This window comes from Serpula lacrymans (genome assembly GCF_000218685.1).
Source record: "Serpula lacrymans var. lacrymans S7.9 unplaced genomic scaffold SERLAscaffold_4, whole genome shotgun sequence".
Taxonomy (NCBI): domain Eukaryota; kingdom Fungi; phylum Basidiomycota; class Agaricomycetes; order Boletales; family Serpulaceae; genus Serpula; species Serpula lacrymans.
In genome coordinates this window covers 1,024,347-1,038,186 of record NW_006763293.1, presented here as the reverse complement: position 1 = coordinate 1,038,186, position 13,840 = coordinate 1,024,347, and the positions used below count along the sequence as shown (strand labels likewise).

Genomic DNA, 13,840 nt, shown 5'->3' with positions numbered 1-13,840 from the left:
GACCACACCCTCACCCCGCCGATCAGAACCTGTTTTTCTCTATATATCTCTCTTTCTTGCTCAAGCTCAGGCATGTCGTGCAAAGCCTTGCTACTGCTAGATAGGATATATGAGCAATGAAAATTTATGAGGAATTCAATCTCGCATTGCTTGGTTGACCAAATTACAGTAATTATTGAATATGTGTGGTGTAAAAAGAAAGCCAGGTGCAGGTTTTTTTTGCAATTGTATCACTACCTTCCTTGCATGAAATGATGGCCCATAACGGGCTCAGTAGGACGATGGGGTGGGTTTCGCTTGGCTTGCTGTTGCTGCTGCTGCAAGGTCGAAGAGGTGTACGAGATCAACGGCTTTCGAAGAGCACCGGTTTCCTCAATCTGCCAGCCCGACAGAAATTAAATAAACGAGATGTTTAATGAGAATCAAGAGCGCACCTACCCCCCCTCCCAAAGCAAAAAAAACCTATGCCTTCACACCCGCAGAAATCGCCGACATCTTCTCTGGAGAATCGCGCAAGAAGAACAATTTCGCTCTTCGCTGCCGTCTGCCCTCCTTCCCCCCTCCGCCGCCCGCCCTCTGCACGATTTTGATATCCTTCAGGTGGGGAGAGTTGACGAAGAACTGCATCTCCACCCCCGTCCGCTGGATGACGTTGCGGAGGACGAAGGAGGTGTCTGGGCCGCGGCGGCGCATGGAGAGGAGGACGCCGGAAAAGCTGGTGGGCGCGTGTTCGAGGGTGACGGTGAGCACTGACCCGGGAAGAAGGCGCTCTGGGTGTCTGCGTGCAAAAAGCGTGGCTAGCCATTTTTGTTTCGTAGGATGCGGTAAAGTCTGGTGCAAGTATGGCATGAGACCTTTGCCTTTGATAAGTGCCTCTTGGTTGGGAATGGCAGGTGGGGGAGGCACTATGGCTACTTTAGAGAATGGATACGAGCTCGGCGCCGTTGACATTGGTCTGCTGAACGCCCGACATATTTTGAACATGCTCAATGACATCCTGCGCGGCGTACTACTAGTCTTTAGAGAGCAATAGCCAGACATGGAGACAAACTGCAGGTTCAGATTCAGATTCAGAACTCGGCATATGCCGAGTACGACGCTTTTGTCTTTCCATCAACTTTTTGAATCTGCACGTTTATGCGAGTAAGGCTTATAGAAAGGCATTATAAATTGCTGTAAAATTTCAAAATCGGGAATTCTGAACAATACATGGTGTAGTGGGGAGAAAGAGACCAGAAATGTACGTAGAGGAACCGCCTTTGGTCGGGACAAACCCCCAAGCACCGTAACAGTACATAAGCCAGGTGTCGTTGACGTACAAACATGAGCGTGTGTTGAACTGACCACACAGTCCATTTTTATGATTAATATCCACGTCCCCGTCCCCTGGAATGCTCTTGGTGAAGGAACATATGTGAAAATTAGAAGGCTGACGTACCTCCCGCGCGCTCGATAGGGGCTGTAACCTGCCCAACCACCTCTGTATCCTCCTCTGTATCCGCCTCTATAAGCACCCCGACCCCTGCCACGGCCATTAAACCCGGGAATATTAGTTCGCTTTGATGTTACCTGAGCGAATGGCGTGAGTGACAAGCATGATCCACGCATAGATGACTCCCACCTTAATAAGTCGACCACGGAATAAGGAATTGTCCATGGCTAATGCTGCATCAATGAAATCTGGCTCTGCAAATTCGACATATGCGTATCTGAAACAATCAATCGTAATGGACGTCAGGAGACCAAAATATAATGCGAATAGGAGTGTATGATGGTCGTACCCTTTGGGGTGTCCAGTAAATTTGTCACATAGTATGGTAACTCGGTTGATCGTTCCACAGGCTTGGAAATGCGCTTGAATTTCTTCAGGTGTCGCACCATAATCCACCTAGCGTATTTTGTGTTCCAGAAAAGTTCAGGGATAAGAGTCATCTATCGCGATAGCGGGCAGCATTCACATTACCGACGAACACGCTCCGACTGTCTGACAGAGCTTTTTCCTCCTCCGTCTCCATTGGCACGCCAGAATCGCTTTCTGTACTGGTTCCACCATTTGCAGTCTCAGCCGCAGCCTGTAGCTCACGTAGTTTTTTCGCCTCCCTCTCCATCTCCTCCACCCGCTGCTTCATGAGTTGAATTTCCTGTGAAATACGATCCCGAATGTTTCATTAAGTAGTCCGCCTGATAAATGAGTAAGGGTTCGTCACTTTAGACTCAGCTTCTTCTCCATCGTCAAGCATTGGGTCAGCACCCTCGGGTGCTGGAAGCTGGTTTGTCTCTACGTCGGTCATATCAGAGCTCGCGCCTTAGCAGCAAGTGGTCCTGCCAAAGTTTGCACGAGCGCCACTTGTGGCTATAACATGGCTAAACAACACGTGGCGCCAAATAGGGTAATAAAGTAGGCGAGCCGCCTTGCCGTATCTCGAGGTTTGCAGTGAAGAGCAGTACTTGCTAGTACTTTTTGTGCCTCGACCTTCCTTAGTACTACAAATTGTCTAATTTTATGGTGCATTCTACGAGTGGCTTCTAGAGAGAATAAACAAAGTACGGAAGACGTGCTAATGTTACCAGGGACCAATACCATCCACTGTTTGTTCTCGGAGACACAAAGTCTCCGTATACCCCACCCAAGTCATGCTCCAACATGAAATGTCAGCAAGTTTTCGCCTAGGCAAAACTTAGCCAGAACCAAACGGAGAAGCCTTACACAGCGCGCAGCACAAGAGCTGCCCTTAATACAAGCCATTGGAGTGACTCTGTCGCCATAAGCGTGATACGGTTGCGAGACAATCAAGACTTCTTGAGCTAAAAACAACAGCGGAGACGCACGACTGAACGATCGGGACCATGTGGTATAAGGCTGACGCAGCTCGGAATCACCCACTAGCGCCTAAGGAATGGAAACTCGAATGAGGGGCCTTGGCACTCCAACGACAGGTCGACGATAAGTACGCTTGATCGCGAGTCTGCGCAAAGCCCTTGTTCGGACGGGAGAGAACATGAAGTAAATGAGAGAGGAATGAGACTCGAGGCTATTCTTCTCGTCCCGGGAGTACCGTGCGACGGATACGGGTATGTGGGCGACCGGGAGACATACATAACTCGGAACAGTCCATGCGGGATCGTCACAGCTATCTGTGAAATGAAAAATATTCATTTCCGCAGAGGTATATATTGGAATGGGTGAAAAGGAGAAGGGTTGGCAAGACGTACAGCAACCAAAGACCCCAATTGTCCATAAGGACGTCTATTGTCCTCGTCAAGAGCGAGCTCCACTGTGTACAGGTAAGAGGAAAGCGCGGAAGGGAGATGCTGTGGCTGAGGCGCTGACGGCGTGGACAGATAAGAGATGGACCGGCAGATGCTTAGTCATGTCTGGCGTCGGACCGACCCGACCTTTCCTAATGCTCCCCGAAGAGCGGTCACATTCCCCCAGGTTGCTCAGACACAATTTCTTTACAACCGTATGGGCCAAAACGACAACTCGCAATCCATGACCCATCAATCAAAGAAAAAGCGTATCGACGAAGAGCACCAGTCCTCGCCAGACGTGGGCTTGAAGCCTGTGCAGCTACAGAGGCGCAGAGTATGGCGGGCATGTGAAAGTTGCAGGTTGGTCTCTATCGTCATCGTGTTTCACCATCTTTTTTCTCCGTTTCCTCATCCACTTTCCTCAGACGCAAGAAGATTAAGTGCGATGGATGCGAGCCCACCTGTTCCCAATGCCAGGCCTCTGGATCTAGTTGTGCTTGGCTTCAGACCAAGGACAGGGCGGCTTTAAGCAGACAGTGAGTCCACATCTATTCTCTCCGTGGACATGTCTCTCACCATTCTCCAGCTATGTGCAGGAACTAGAGGCCCGTCTTCTCCACATGGAGTCCCTATTCACCCAGATCACTCCTGTTCTCGAGCAGCTGGGGCCCACTCTCAACATTCCAGTGGTCCCTGGCCCATCCGGAAGCTCGGAGTCAGATGCCTTGCCTCAGGCGTCTACTCTTTTGCAGGCAATGACGTTCCCACCGAAAGACGCTCATGTGGAGGACAAGTCATCTCCCGAATCATCCCAATCTATCAAGGTTGAAGATGACGTTTCCGAATCTTTCGGCCAGCTTGCCCTTGACGAACACGGTCACATGCGGTGGATAGGCGGATCCTCCACGATGTCTCTCATACAATCATTCAAGGCTCTCACGACGTCTCCTCTACACCGCGTATCACCCATGGAAGAAGATCCACGAGCACCAGGTCCAAGTGTCAACAAACTATATTTTCCCGCTTCTGTCTTCTTTGGGAAGGTCCACGCCCTCCCTGGTCCAGAGGAAGTCGAATATCCCGACGAGGATTTGGCCGATAAGCTTGTCAGTCACCATTTCATTGTTTAGGATGGTTACGATTATCTAATACATCTCTTTCTATAGGTCGACGCGTATTTTACGCGCCTTCACTTCCTAATGCCGATTCTCGATAAGCCCTCATTCATGCAGCAATACAAGTCTGTGATGGCCAATAGAAATGACGCTGTCATAGCAAAGACCGAGGCTGCCTTTATTTCCGTCGTTTTCGCTGTCTTTGCATGCGCCGCTAGGCTCATTAATGACCCCCGTCTGAAAGGAGAGACTTTAGACGATGGTGGAATGGGCATGGTCTATTACGAAAGGTACGTTCAAGTTGCCCTGAATCAAATTACTATTCACATATACTCTTATCAGAGCCTTGATATTACATTATATCAGCCACGCAACCATCCAAGTATCCCACGTTCAATGCTTTATTCTCATGTCGTCATTCCTGTGCTCAGTCAACTGCTTACCACAAGCGTGGCTTCTCGTGGGACAAGCAGTACGCACTGCGCAAGATTTGGGCCTTCATGTAAGTGTTATCGTTGTCTACAACTTAGTTCTGCGCACTCAAACCCCTTACGCAGCGATCACCTCGACGATTACTGATAACTCCTATCGAGAAAGAAACTCGAAGAAAGATATGGTGGGGGGTCTATGCCCTGGATCGCATGCTTGCTCTTGCTTTAGGACGTCCGCTCGGCATAGAGGACTCGGATTGTGACGTTGAAGACCCTGTAGGCGTGGATGACGAGAACCTCCCTGAGTATTTCAGTGGAGCTCCGCTGTCGCAGAATTACCCATCTCTCATGGATGGCACTCTCGCTATAACGAACTTGTACAAGATAGCCGGACGGATTCTCAGAGAAGTTTACGCCATCGAGAACTGCAAGGAGATCCTGGAGCCTGAAAGGAAGGCTGAACTCCAACGCTCCGTCGATGCACTCGATCAGGAACTGACACAGTGGTGTAACAATCTTCCCGCGGAGTTCAGGAACGAGTCTGTTAACGACAAACAAGTCACTATGGGAGCCGTATTGTGCAGCCATTATTACTCTGTTCTCACGACACTTCATCGTAATTTCTTACCCGTCAAGCGCGATCAGCTCATCGCTCCCAATTCTACTGCGAAGGCCGTAGCCTCTGCCCGCTCGTGTATCCATCTGGCCCCCTCTATCCACAATGTGATACCCCCTTCCCATCATCTCGCATTTTTTATTCAGCATCTTTTCAGCTCCGCTGTGATTATACTGCTTTACGCCATGCACTGCTCCGATACGAGAGCGGCAATTGTCGCAATGGAGGAAGCCAAGAGTTGTTTTGCTGCCCTGGAATCTTGGGAGGGGTACTGGCCTGGCGCTCGAAAATGCAAAGAGCTGCTCACGGACTTGGCCAAAACCGCCGATGAAGCTATCAAGTCGTCCGCTGGTGGGAGGCAAGGTGGTCCTATGGCAGCCCCTTCGACCGTGCCGCCTGTTATGCTCGAACGCCGACGCTCTCTTGCAGCTTCGCCGTCATCACCTGTGCCTACCATAATCCGCCCCGTCAAGGGCAAGCCAAGGCGCATCAGTCGTTCTCGAGATTCGACCAATACTACCCGCCGGGCTCCTGTTGCTTCTGCTTATCGCGTAGACTGTGCGTCCTTTTCCAAAAACTTATTCCTTATTTTATTAACTTTTTTTTACTTATAGCTCAGCGAAATAGGTCAACGTCACGCAAGCGTGGTCATGATGAGAGCGAAGGCTTCGATAGGGCGGGAAGCCACCTGGCCTCATATCATGGCATATATGCCAGTCCGGGCTCTGCCCCAGGCAAGTCCAGTCCGCATAGTTCGCCCGCTTCGGTGAATCTACCATCCCCTTCAATATCAAACCTTGATGCGTCTCAAAATCAAGAAGCCAGCCCGAGGATGATGGTAGCATCGCCATATAGCAATTATTCTGCAGTTCCTTTATCCCCCCTCCACGTCTCGTCGCCATCCCAATTTGATCTCGAATATGGACTGCAGTCTCAGCATAACATGGGTCAAGGGAGCTCCTCCCACTGGGATGGTAGCAATGCTGAGCAGCAGGGCCTCGAGATGTACTCCCCCGTTTTACAGAATAATTCTCTGTCGTACTCACATCCATACGATTCTCAGTCCAATGTGGACCCTACATGGTACGGGGCATCAGATATGGGGTACTCTGGATTATCCACCACACCTCCCACCGCGTCTTTTGCCACACCAGGACTTCCCTTTCATGGCCTGGACTATATCCGCAATTATAACACAGGCGGATATTCAGTAGCTGGAGATCAAGATTCACTCTGGCAGACTTTTGACGCTGGTGCATTTGGGCTTGATCCCGATTTACCGTTTTCGCTCGGTGATATTTCTTCAGACCTTAGCCGACACGGTCAACATAATCAACAAGGCCGATAGTAATAATATCCAGAGGAGATTTCAACATCATCCCTTTTGAATCATACGTGCCTCGATAATGGCATTGGACCAATTTCTTTCCGAACGGTGACCACACGACGTATATTTGTATCCATACACGAGTTGACGAGATCTGGTTCGGTGCTAGAGTTTTCACTGTATGCTTAGTGCTTTGCTTGACCTTCCACGGCGATATGCATATTCACTACTAATAATCTTTGTGTGTTTGAGCCTTACGCACTTGCGTTGACTCGGGTTTTGTTTTAATCCTTGATACACTGAACTAGTTACTAATAGGCTTCTTATGCTGTACTCCTTTCTCTGACATTGACTATCAGTATCGATCTTGTAACACCTAGCTCGCATTCCTTGATATCATTTGAAACTTTACAAAGGTTATAAATGCGCGCTCGAACATGTTAAAAGGATGCAAACCTGTGATTAGGATGACGACATTGACAGAAAACAGCGCCTATGTTTTCGGTGGCTATAGTCGCATGACCGGTTGATGTAAGTAGCCGGTGCGAGCGCTCAATACCTGTAAGCAACGAAATTCTTAAGGATTAAACTTGAACCCATACCACTAACTTTCTCAAGTATACAAATGGTCTCTCATCCAATCGTAGAGCTGACCTCAGAAGCGTCCTGGAATCTTGTCCGTGTTATTATCTGTGGTTTACAGGCGCGACTGTACTGAAGCTCTATGTGTCCAGATACAGGACAAGTTCTCAGACTACGGGAAGGAGACACTTGCTAAGCTAATTGCTTTCCTTCATGTAAGTTTTGTACCGCATGACGCTGTGATAGGGTGATATCTCAATTGTTTGTAGGATGAAGTGCTTCCGGCGCAGCGGCTTGCCCATATACAAATCCCCAGCGATCCTGTGCAACGTTGGAAGACCATCGTTCCGGTTATCGAAGAATTGAAAGTTAAAGCCCGTAAACTTGGCTTGTGGAACCTTTTCCTGAGCAAATTGCACTACCCAGAACACGGCGTACCTCTTACCAATCTCGAGGTATGTCCTCAAGAGTGGATATGGAGGCTATTCATTCACGCCCTTTTCTTAGTACGCCGTCATGGCAGAGATGCTCGGTCGTGGGGGACACATGGCGTCTGAAGCAGTCAACTGTTCCGCTCCTGATACTGGGAATATGGGTGAGATATTTGAGTCTGCAACGCCTGGATAACACTTTGACCATTGGCTTTCAGAGGTTCTCGCAAGGTATGGTTCCCCAGAGCAGCAGAAGAAGTGGCTCGTACCTTTGCTCAACGGCCAAATACGTTCGGCTTTTGCTATGACCGAGAGATTTGGTTCGTCCGCACCCGAGATTGTTCTTACTAGCCCTCTCTTGAACCCTGTGTGTCAATAGTATCCTCCGCCGATGCCCGCAACATCAAGACCTCCATTAAACGAGAAGGCGATGAAATAGTCATCAACGGGCACAAATGGTAAGGAGGCTAGTTTGGGTATATCAGCGCATGGCAGCGCCGCTCATGATGCTTGTAGGTGGATAAGTGGAGCAGGTGACCCTCGAACGAAGCTTCATCTTGTCTTGGGAAAGAGTGACCCTGAGAACTCCAACTCATACCTCCAGCAAAGTGTTGTAATAGTCCCTGCCGATGCCCCTGGTGTCAAAGTGGTTCGTCCCATGGAAGTCTTCGGGTACGATGATGCCCCTGAAGGACATTGCGAAATCATATACGACAACGTTCGCGTTCCATTATCAAATCTTGTCCTTGGCTGGGGTAAAGGCTTCGAGGTGGGTTATTTTGAACTATGTGTTTTCTTAACGAGCTCAGGGCCATTGTTCTTAGATTATCCAAGGACGTTTAGGGTGAGTAATTTTCTGTTGACTGTGTACTCTATGTTCCTTTCTGATCGTCCTCTAGACCTGGTCGTATTCATCACTGCATGCGCTCTATAGGCGCAGCTTCAATGGCTCTTGACCTGATGATCCAAAGGATAACTGACCCCTCAAGGAAGACATTTGGAAAATACCTTTACGAGCACGGTACGCTTCATTAGACGAGTTTGGTGTTTATAGTGCCATTGCTGACCTTTTGGCATGGCAAAGGTACTGTTATTGCCGATATTGCACATTCTCGTGCTGAAATCGAGTCATCACGTCTACTTGTCCTGAGCGCGGCGCTACAGGTAGCTACTGAGATGTCCAGTTTTCTTGCTACTGGTTGATGTGCGATGCTAGATTGACAAATATAAAGCCAAGGGAGCACTCAAGGAGATTGGTATTGCAAAGGCTAGTGACCTTACTGAGAAGTTGCGTCGGTTTACTTAACCTTCATACAGTTCGTGATCCCATCCATGGCTCTCCGTGTCATCGACCGTGCTATGCAAGCGTATGGAGCGGAAGGTCTCAGCCAGGATCAACCACTAGCTAGCATGTTTGCAAACTTGAGGACGCTCCGCATTGCCGATGTACGTATTCACCTTTGATGTGACGAAACTTCATGGAAACTGAAATACTTTCTGACAGGGACCCGATGCTGTAAGCGTCTCGCTTCTTGAGAGTGGAGTCTAGCTACTGATTGCCTTTTAATATAGGTACATATTCAGCAAGTTGGGCAGAGGGAGTTGAAACGTGGCCCAGCACTTGCCAAGAGGGCAGCAGAGATCAAGAAGAAAGAGCTCGCAGTTATGGAGAAGGCTGGTGTCAAGTCTCACTTCTAAAAAATCATACGTCCCACATTATCGGCACCTGGAGGACTGGTCAGTGGGCCTGTTGTATTGCCATCATTGTATTGATTATCAGTGAATATTCAATTGACAATTTTGAATAAGCCATCATCAATGTGAACCGCCTAAGCAATACGGAGAGAGAATAGTATTCAGGCTGCTCGATTCAAGTTAATTTCGCCAATTTATTTATCTCACTTACCAGTAATATACAAGTTGAACATTGTCTCTGATTGGTGCGCCCACTGCGCTGTGGCCACAGCAGTTTTCCCTCCTGCAACCTCGGCCAGTCAAGTCAAGGAGAAACTGCTCACTGGGGCAGGTGAGTATACATGCATCCAGAACCATGGCACCCTCTCATGTGCCCATATGCTTAATTGTCCCACACAATACCTGAGGTTGAACGGGCCTTTGCCATGTGGTTTACAGACTAAGTTATAGTCTCCTCACAGATGCCAAATTTGAACCCCCTGACAAAACTGGATAAACCTGGTCTCTGCCGAAGCAGCCATTGTTCTCCATGGAGCATAGCCACCACTCCATGGAGTAACCATTGTTCTCCTAGGAGCACAATTGTACTCCTAGGAGTCATTATACTGTAGCGAGTAGCACCTCCGACTATAAGTAGTAGGGGGTTTAGTATAGGAATACCTCAGTCGTTTCTATAGCCTCTCGGGCAGCGGCTGAGGTATGTTACATTACATTTATTAGAGATCACCTTAAACTAACATCTATTGTAGTTTTACTTAGTTTTATTAGGTTATGAGCCCTGGTGTGCAAAAGCTACGCAGGAAATAATTCTTATTTGAAACGGCAACCTCGGAACCATGACCACAGCACGTGATACATCTGCATGTCCAGTTCTCACTGGACCCAACAATTTTCAGATATGGAAACTCCGGATCATCTCAAAGCCACGTCGGGAAAAAGTTCTCCAGGTTGTTACTGGAGAGGAGCTTAAGCCCTCACCAGGAAAACCTACCTCCTCGGAGGATCCTGAGATCACCTGGATACTTAAGGATGAGAAGGCACATGGAATCATCCAGGACCACATCTGTGATGCCCTCCTAATGAGGACTGGAGACCTCACCAGCTCCAAGGAGTTATTTGATAAACTTGTCTCACTCCATCAAACGTCCAACATTGCCTCGGCCTTCTATTCATTCCAGCAACTCACCAAATTGTCCTGGGATGGGACATCACCTATCCAGGACCACATTGCGAAAATCCGGACAATTGATTCACACCTCTCCGGAATGAAACTAGGAGTTGATACCAAACTCATGGCTTTCGCTCTTCTCCAATCTCTCCCATGCACTCCTGAATGGCAAATATTTCAGTCATCAGTAATCAACACGATTGAAGAAAATAAACTTACCTTTGATGCAGTTGAGATCCGGATCACTGCAGAAGTTGCATGACAGTCAGGGAAGGCCCCTGGAGGTTCCGAATCAGCACTCAAATCCGAGGAGAAATGGTGTAACTTCCACAAAGCCAAATCACACAACACCTCAAAGTGTCGAACACTTCAGTCAGCTGAAAAAGGTCAAAGGAAGAAGGGAAAGGAAAGACACAAGGATAAAGGAAAAGAGAAGGAAAAGGCAAATACAGCGGAGCAATCATCCAGATCTGACTCCGAGGAGGAACAGAGTCATATTGCATTGGATCATGTACATATTTCCAAGCCCCTTGCTAAACGCATTCAAGCTTACCTTGTGTTGGAACCCGATAAGACCAAAACAACAATTATTATTGACTCCGGAGCAACATCCCACATGGTCCCTCACCGCTCCTGGTTTGAGCCAGGAACATACCATGTTCTGCATCCTCCGAGGACAATCAGTTTTGGGGATGAATCCTCTGTAAATGCCATTGGCATTGGAACAGTAATCCTACAAGCAACTGTTGGCAAAAAGGACTACAATATTGCACTGTCAAATGTCTTACTTGTGCCAAACTTCACGTTAGCACTCGTCTCTGTCCACAAATTGTCCAAAACGGGGTTATCAACACTTTTTCCAGCAGGGTCAAATGCTTGTGAAGTTCGGAAAAAGGAGGAACTTATCCTCACTGCGTTACACAAGCGAGGACTTTATCACATCCAAGCAAAACCCGAAATCAACCCGGAGTCAGCTTTTGCAGCAGTAGATGTAAATTTATTGCACAGGAGAATGGGACACATTGGAATGGACCGCTTGCAACGAATGGTTACAAAAAGACAGCTCCAGGACATAGACACCCTTACCGGAACCCGGGAGTTTTGTGAACCTTGTGCTTTAGGAAAGATGAAGAAATTACCTTTCAAGTCCACTGGAGGAAACCGAGCCAAGCGCCCCATACAAATTGTGCACACAGATGTTGGAGGACCAATTAAACCAACTTCCAGGGAGGGCTTTTTGGTACTGGATTATCATTGTAGATGATTTCTCCAAATTTCCATGGATATATTGTTACGCACAAAGTGCTTAACAAAGTCTGAGGGTTCGTCGAGTTTGTTCAAAGAGACTTATCCGAAGACAACTTCGAGGATGTAATTCTGAATAGAGGGATTCCAATGGTTGTTGGTCTTCTTCCGTATGGAAGTCTGATCTTGGAAGTTCTAGCTTTGTAAGCGTGAACTGCGTAGAATCGTATTGGAGAATACTACTACTGTTACAAGTGTATTTATAGAGAAGTAAGTCGGCGATAGGAGTTACGTCCTATCTAGGGTAGGTCTGTCCGTTGAGGACTGAGTACTATACAAAGTAATAGAAGTGCGAGAGGAGCGGAAGTGTATGTGAAGGACGTGAGTCATCGGTTCGATGGTATAACCGATGAGTAAAGAGAAACAAGTAGTCCGTAATAGAGGTAGACAAATCGTAACATTACCCCCTTACTTGCTTCGAATTTCACCGAAATTCGGTACCCTCGCCATCCATGTTGTAGCTGTCGTCGTAGCTGACGTCTCCATGTAATCCCTCCATCAGAATCCTATCTTCGTTTTCCCTACAAATAGGACACCAATTGAAACTATGCCCTGGTGCGCGTCTATCGCAGTTGGGGCAGTAGTAAGCTTCGCAGTAATATGTACGGTGATCACTCCAACCGCAGTTTTGACAGTAAGGAGCGTTGTCGCGAACGCCTTGGTGGTACTTTCGTCGGGTATTGGACGAGGTGTCGGATTTGGGAGTGGGGGGATCGTCATCTCCCAGGTTGTACGTTCCCGCGTACAATTGGTCGATCATGTCGGCGTCATCTACGTTGATTGGATTGGAAGGAGAGCCGGTCTCAGGCCTGCGCGTTACGCCAGGCGGACTGTCTTTCGGACTCTTCGACGTACGAGATCACCAATTCGATGGAGTTCTGACGGCGGGGATCTGGAGTATCACTTCTTGTTGGCCTAGTCGGGCTCCTCGTCGTTTCGTCAGGCGACGGGTTTGGGCGTTTGGTACTGGTCAAGGCGGAGGTGACTGCGGTGGTAGTGGTTCTGGGTTCGACCCAGTGGAACGGGGACTGGAGGGGTTCGACCCTTGTGAGGTCGGGCTGGTTGGGACGGTGGGAATGTATTTTTCCGCTAACTGGGTGGGCGGAGGTTGTGGAGTGGCGGTGGGGTAGGTGAGCTCCGGGGTAACACTGATCTGATCTGGGTATAATGGGGACCGGCGGGACAAACCGGGTGGAGGAGTACTCGTATAGCCGTCTCGCTCTATCCGCGTGCGCGCCTCGGTTAGCAAGATCTTCCCGCCTAATTCCAAATATGCCTTTGCCGCGTCCGTCTGCCCACTCAAGGAGTTCATCCTCAAGCGTCGTTCCAAAGATTCCAAAACTAACTTTTCCATCCGGAGTGCCCGACAGATACTCGAGTCCAGATTGTTGTGCTGCGAATGCTCGTTTTCCAACAAATGTAGTGAGTCTATGGCTTTCAGGAGTTCGTCAGCCACGAGGTCTATGTTAAGGAAAGTGTATAGGGAAGAAAGAGCGTGGTACGCATCGGGATAGCGTTTTTCTGTTTCACGAAATAGATAGATGTGGGCGTTTTTGGCTGACATTAATTCTATGGCGTCAGAGACGTCAGCCTGGTTGTGTCGTTGTCCACGGGCAAAGGACACTCGTTCGTCGGCTAGCATGTTGGCTTCGCCGGGTACAGAGTAGGTGGTGATGGGGAAGCCGGTAGAGTGAGAAGTAGACATGTTGTGTGTTTTGAGAGGCAGAGGATTGGTGGTGGTGGGGGTGGTTGTCTCTTCAACGCAGTTTGTGGTCTCTCTTATAGGCTTCCAGTATCTCTGCAGCATTGGTCAGGTGTTCTTCTGGTTCCCATGAGTTTTCGGAATGAGGGTAATGGCGCCATTTGATCAGGTAACGGCGTCCGCGTTTCCAGGGTTTGTGTCTAAGAATACTTTCTA

At 48.6% G+C, this 13,840-nt stretch overlaps 4 protein-coding genes across 4 annotated transcripts; 2 read left to right on the top strand and 2 right to left on the bottom strand.

Moving 5' to 3' along the window:
• Positions 1-123: 123 nt before the first annotated feature.
• SERLADRAFT_446592 (uncharacterized protein) lies at positions 124-2,325 on the bottom strand (the record flags this gene model as incomplete). Its single annotated transcript, XM_007315398.1, has 6 exons — positions 124-377; positions 435-1,017; positions 1,622-1,709; positions 1,782-1,888; positions 1,959-2,141; positions 2,208-2,325. 5 exons carry the CDS (start codon positions 2,289-2,291, stop codon positions 463-465), a joined length of 1,017 nt encoding a protein of 338 aa, XP_007315460.1.
• A 1,133-nt stretch (positions 2,326-3,458) lies between these two features.
• SERLADRAFT_446591 (uncharacterized protein) lies at positions 3,459-7,165 on the top strand (the record flags this gene model as incomplete). The annotated part of the gene is made up of 7 exons (XM_007315397.1): positions 3,459-3,612; positions 3,678-3,788; positions 3,839-4,358; positions 4,419-4,657; positions 4,710-4,869; positions 4,925-5,972; positions 6,029-7,165. 7 exons carry the CDS (start codon positions 3,467-3,469, stop codon positions 6,760-6,762), a joined length of 2,958 nt encoding a protein of 985 aa, XP_007315459.1.
• A 162-nt stretch (positions 7,166-7,327) lies between these two features.
• On the top strand, positions 7,328-9,695 carry SERLADRAFT_460647 (uncharacterized protein; the record flags this gene model as incomplete). The annotated part of the gene is made up of 15 exons (XM_007315396.1): positions 7,328-7,417; positions 7,476-7,538; positions 7,593-7,778; positions 7,831-7,918; positions 7,973-8,074; positions 8,134-8,212; positions 8,271-8,523; positions 8,579-8,598; positions 8,654-8,775; positions 8,839-8,918; positions 8,971-9,021; positions 9,072-9,200; positions 9,259-9,270; positions 9,327-9,491; positions 9,564-9,695. 14 exons carry the CDS (start codon positions 7,367-7,369, stop codon positions 9,450-9,452), a joined length of 1,362 nt encoding a protein of 453 aa, XP_007315458.1.
• A 2,651-nt stretch (positions 9,696-12,346) lies between these two features.
• Positions 12,347-13,627, bottom strand: SERLADRAFT_435145 (uncharacterized protein; the record flags this gene model as incomplete). The annotated part of the gene is made up of 3 exons (XM_007315395.1): positions 12,347-12,766; positions 12,827-12,888; positions 12,946-13,627. The coding sequence occupies 3 exons, from the start codon at positions 13,625-13,627 to the stop codon at positions 12,347-12,349; spliced, it is 1,164 nt and encodes a 387-aa protein (XP_007315457.1).
• Positions 13,628-13,840: the final 213 nt, after the last annotated feature.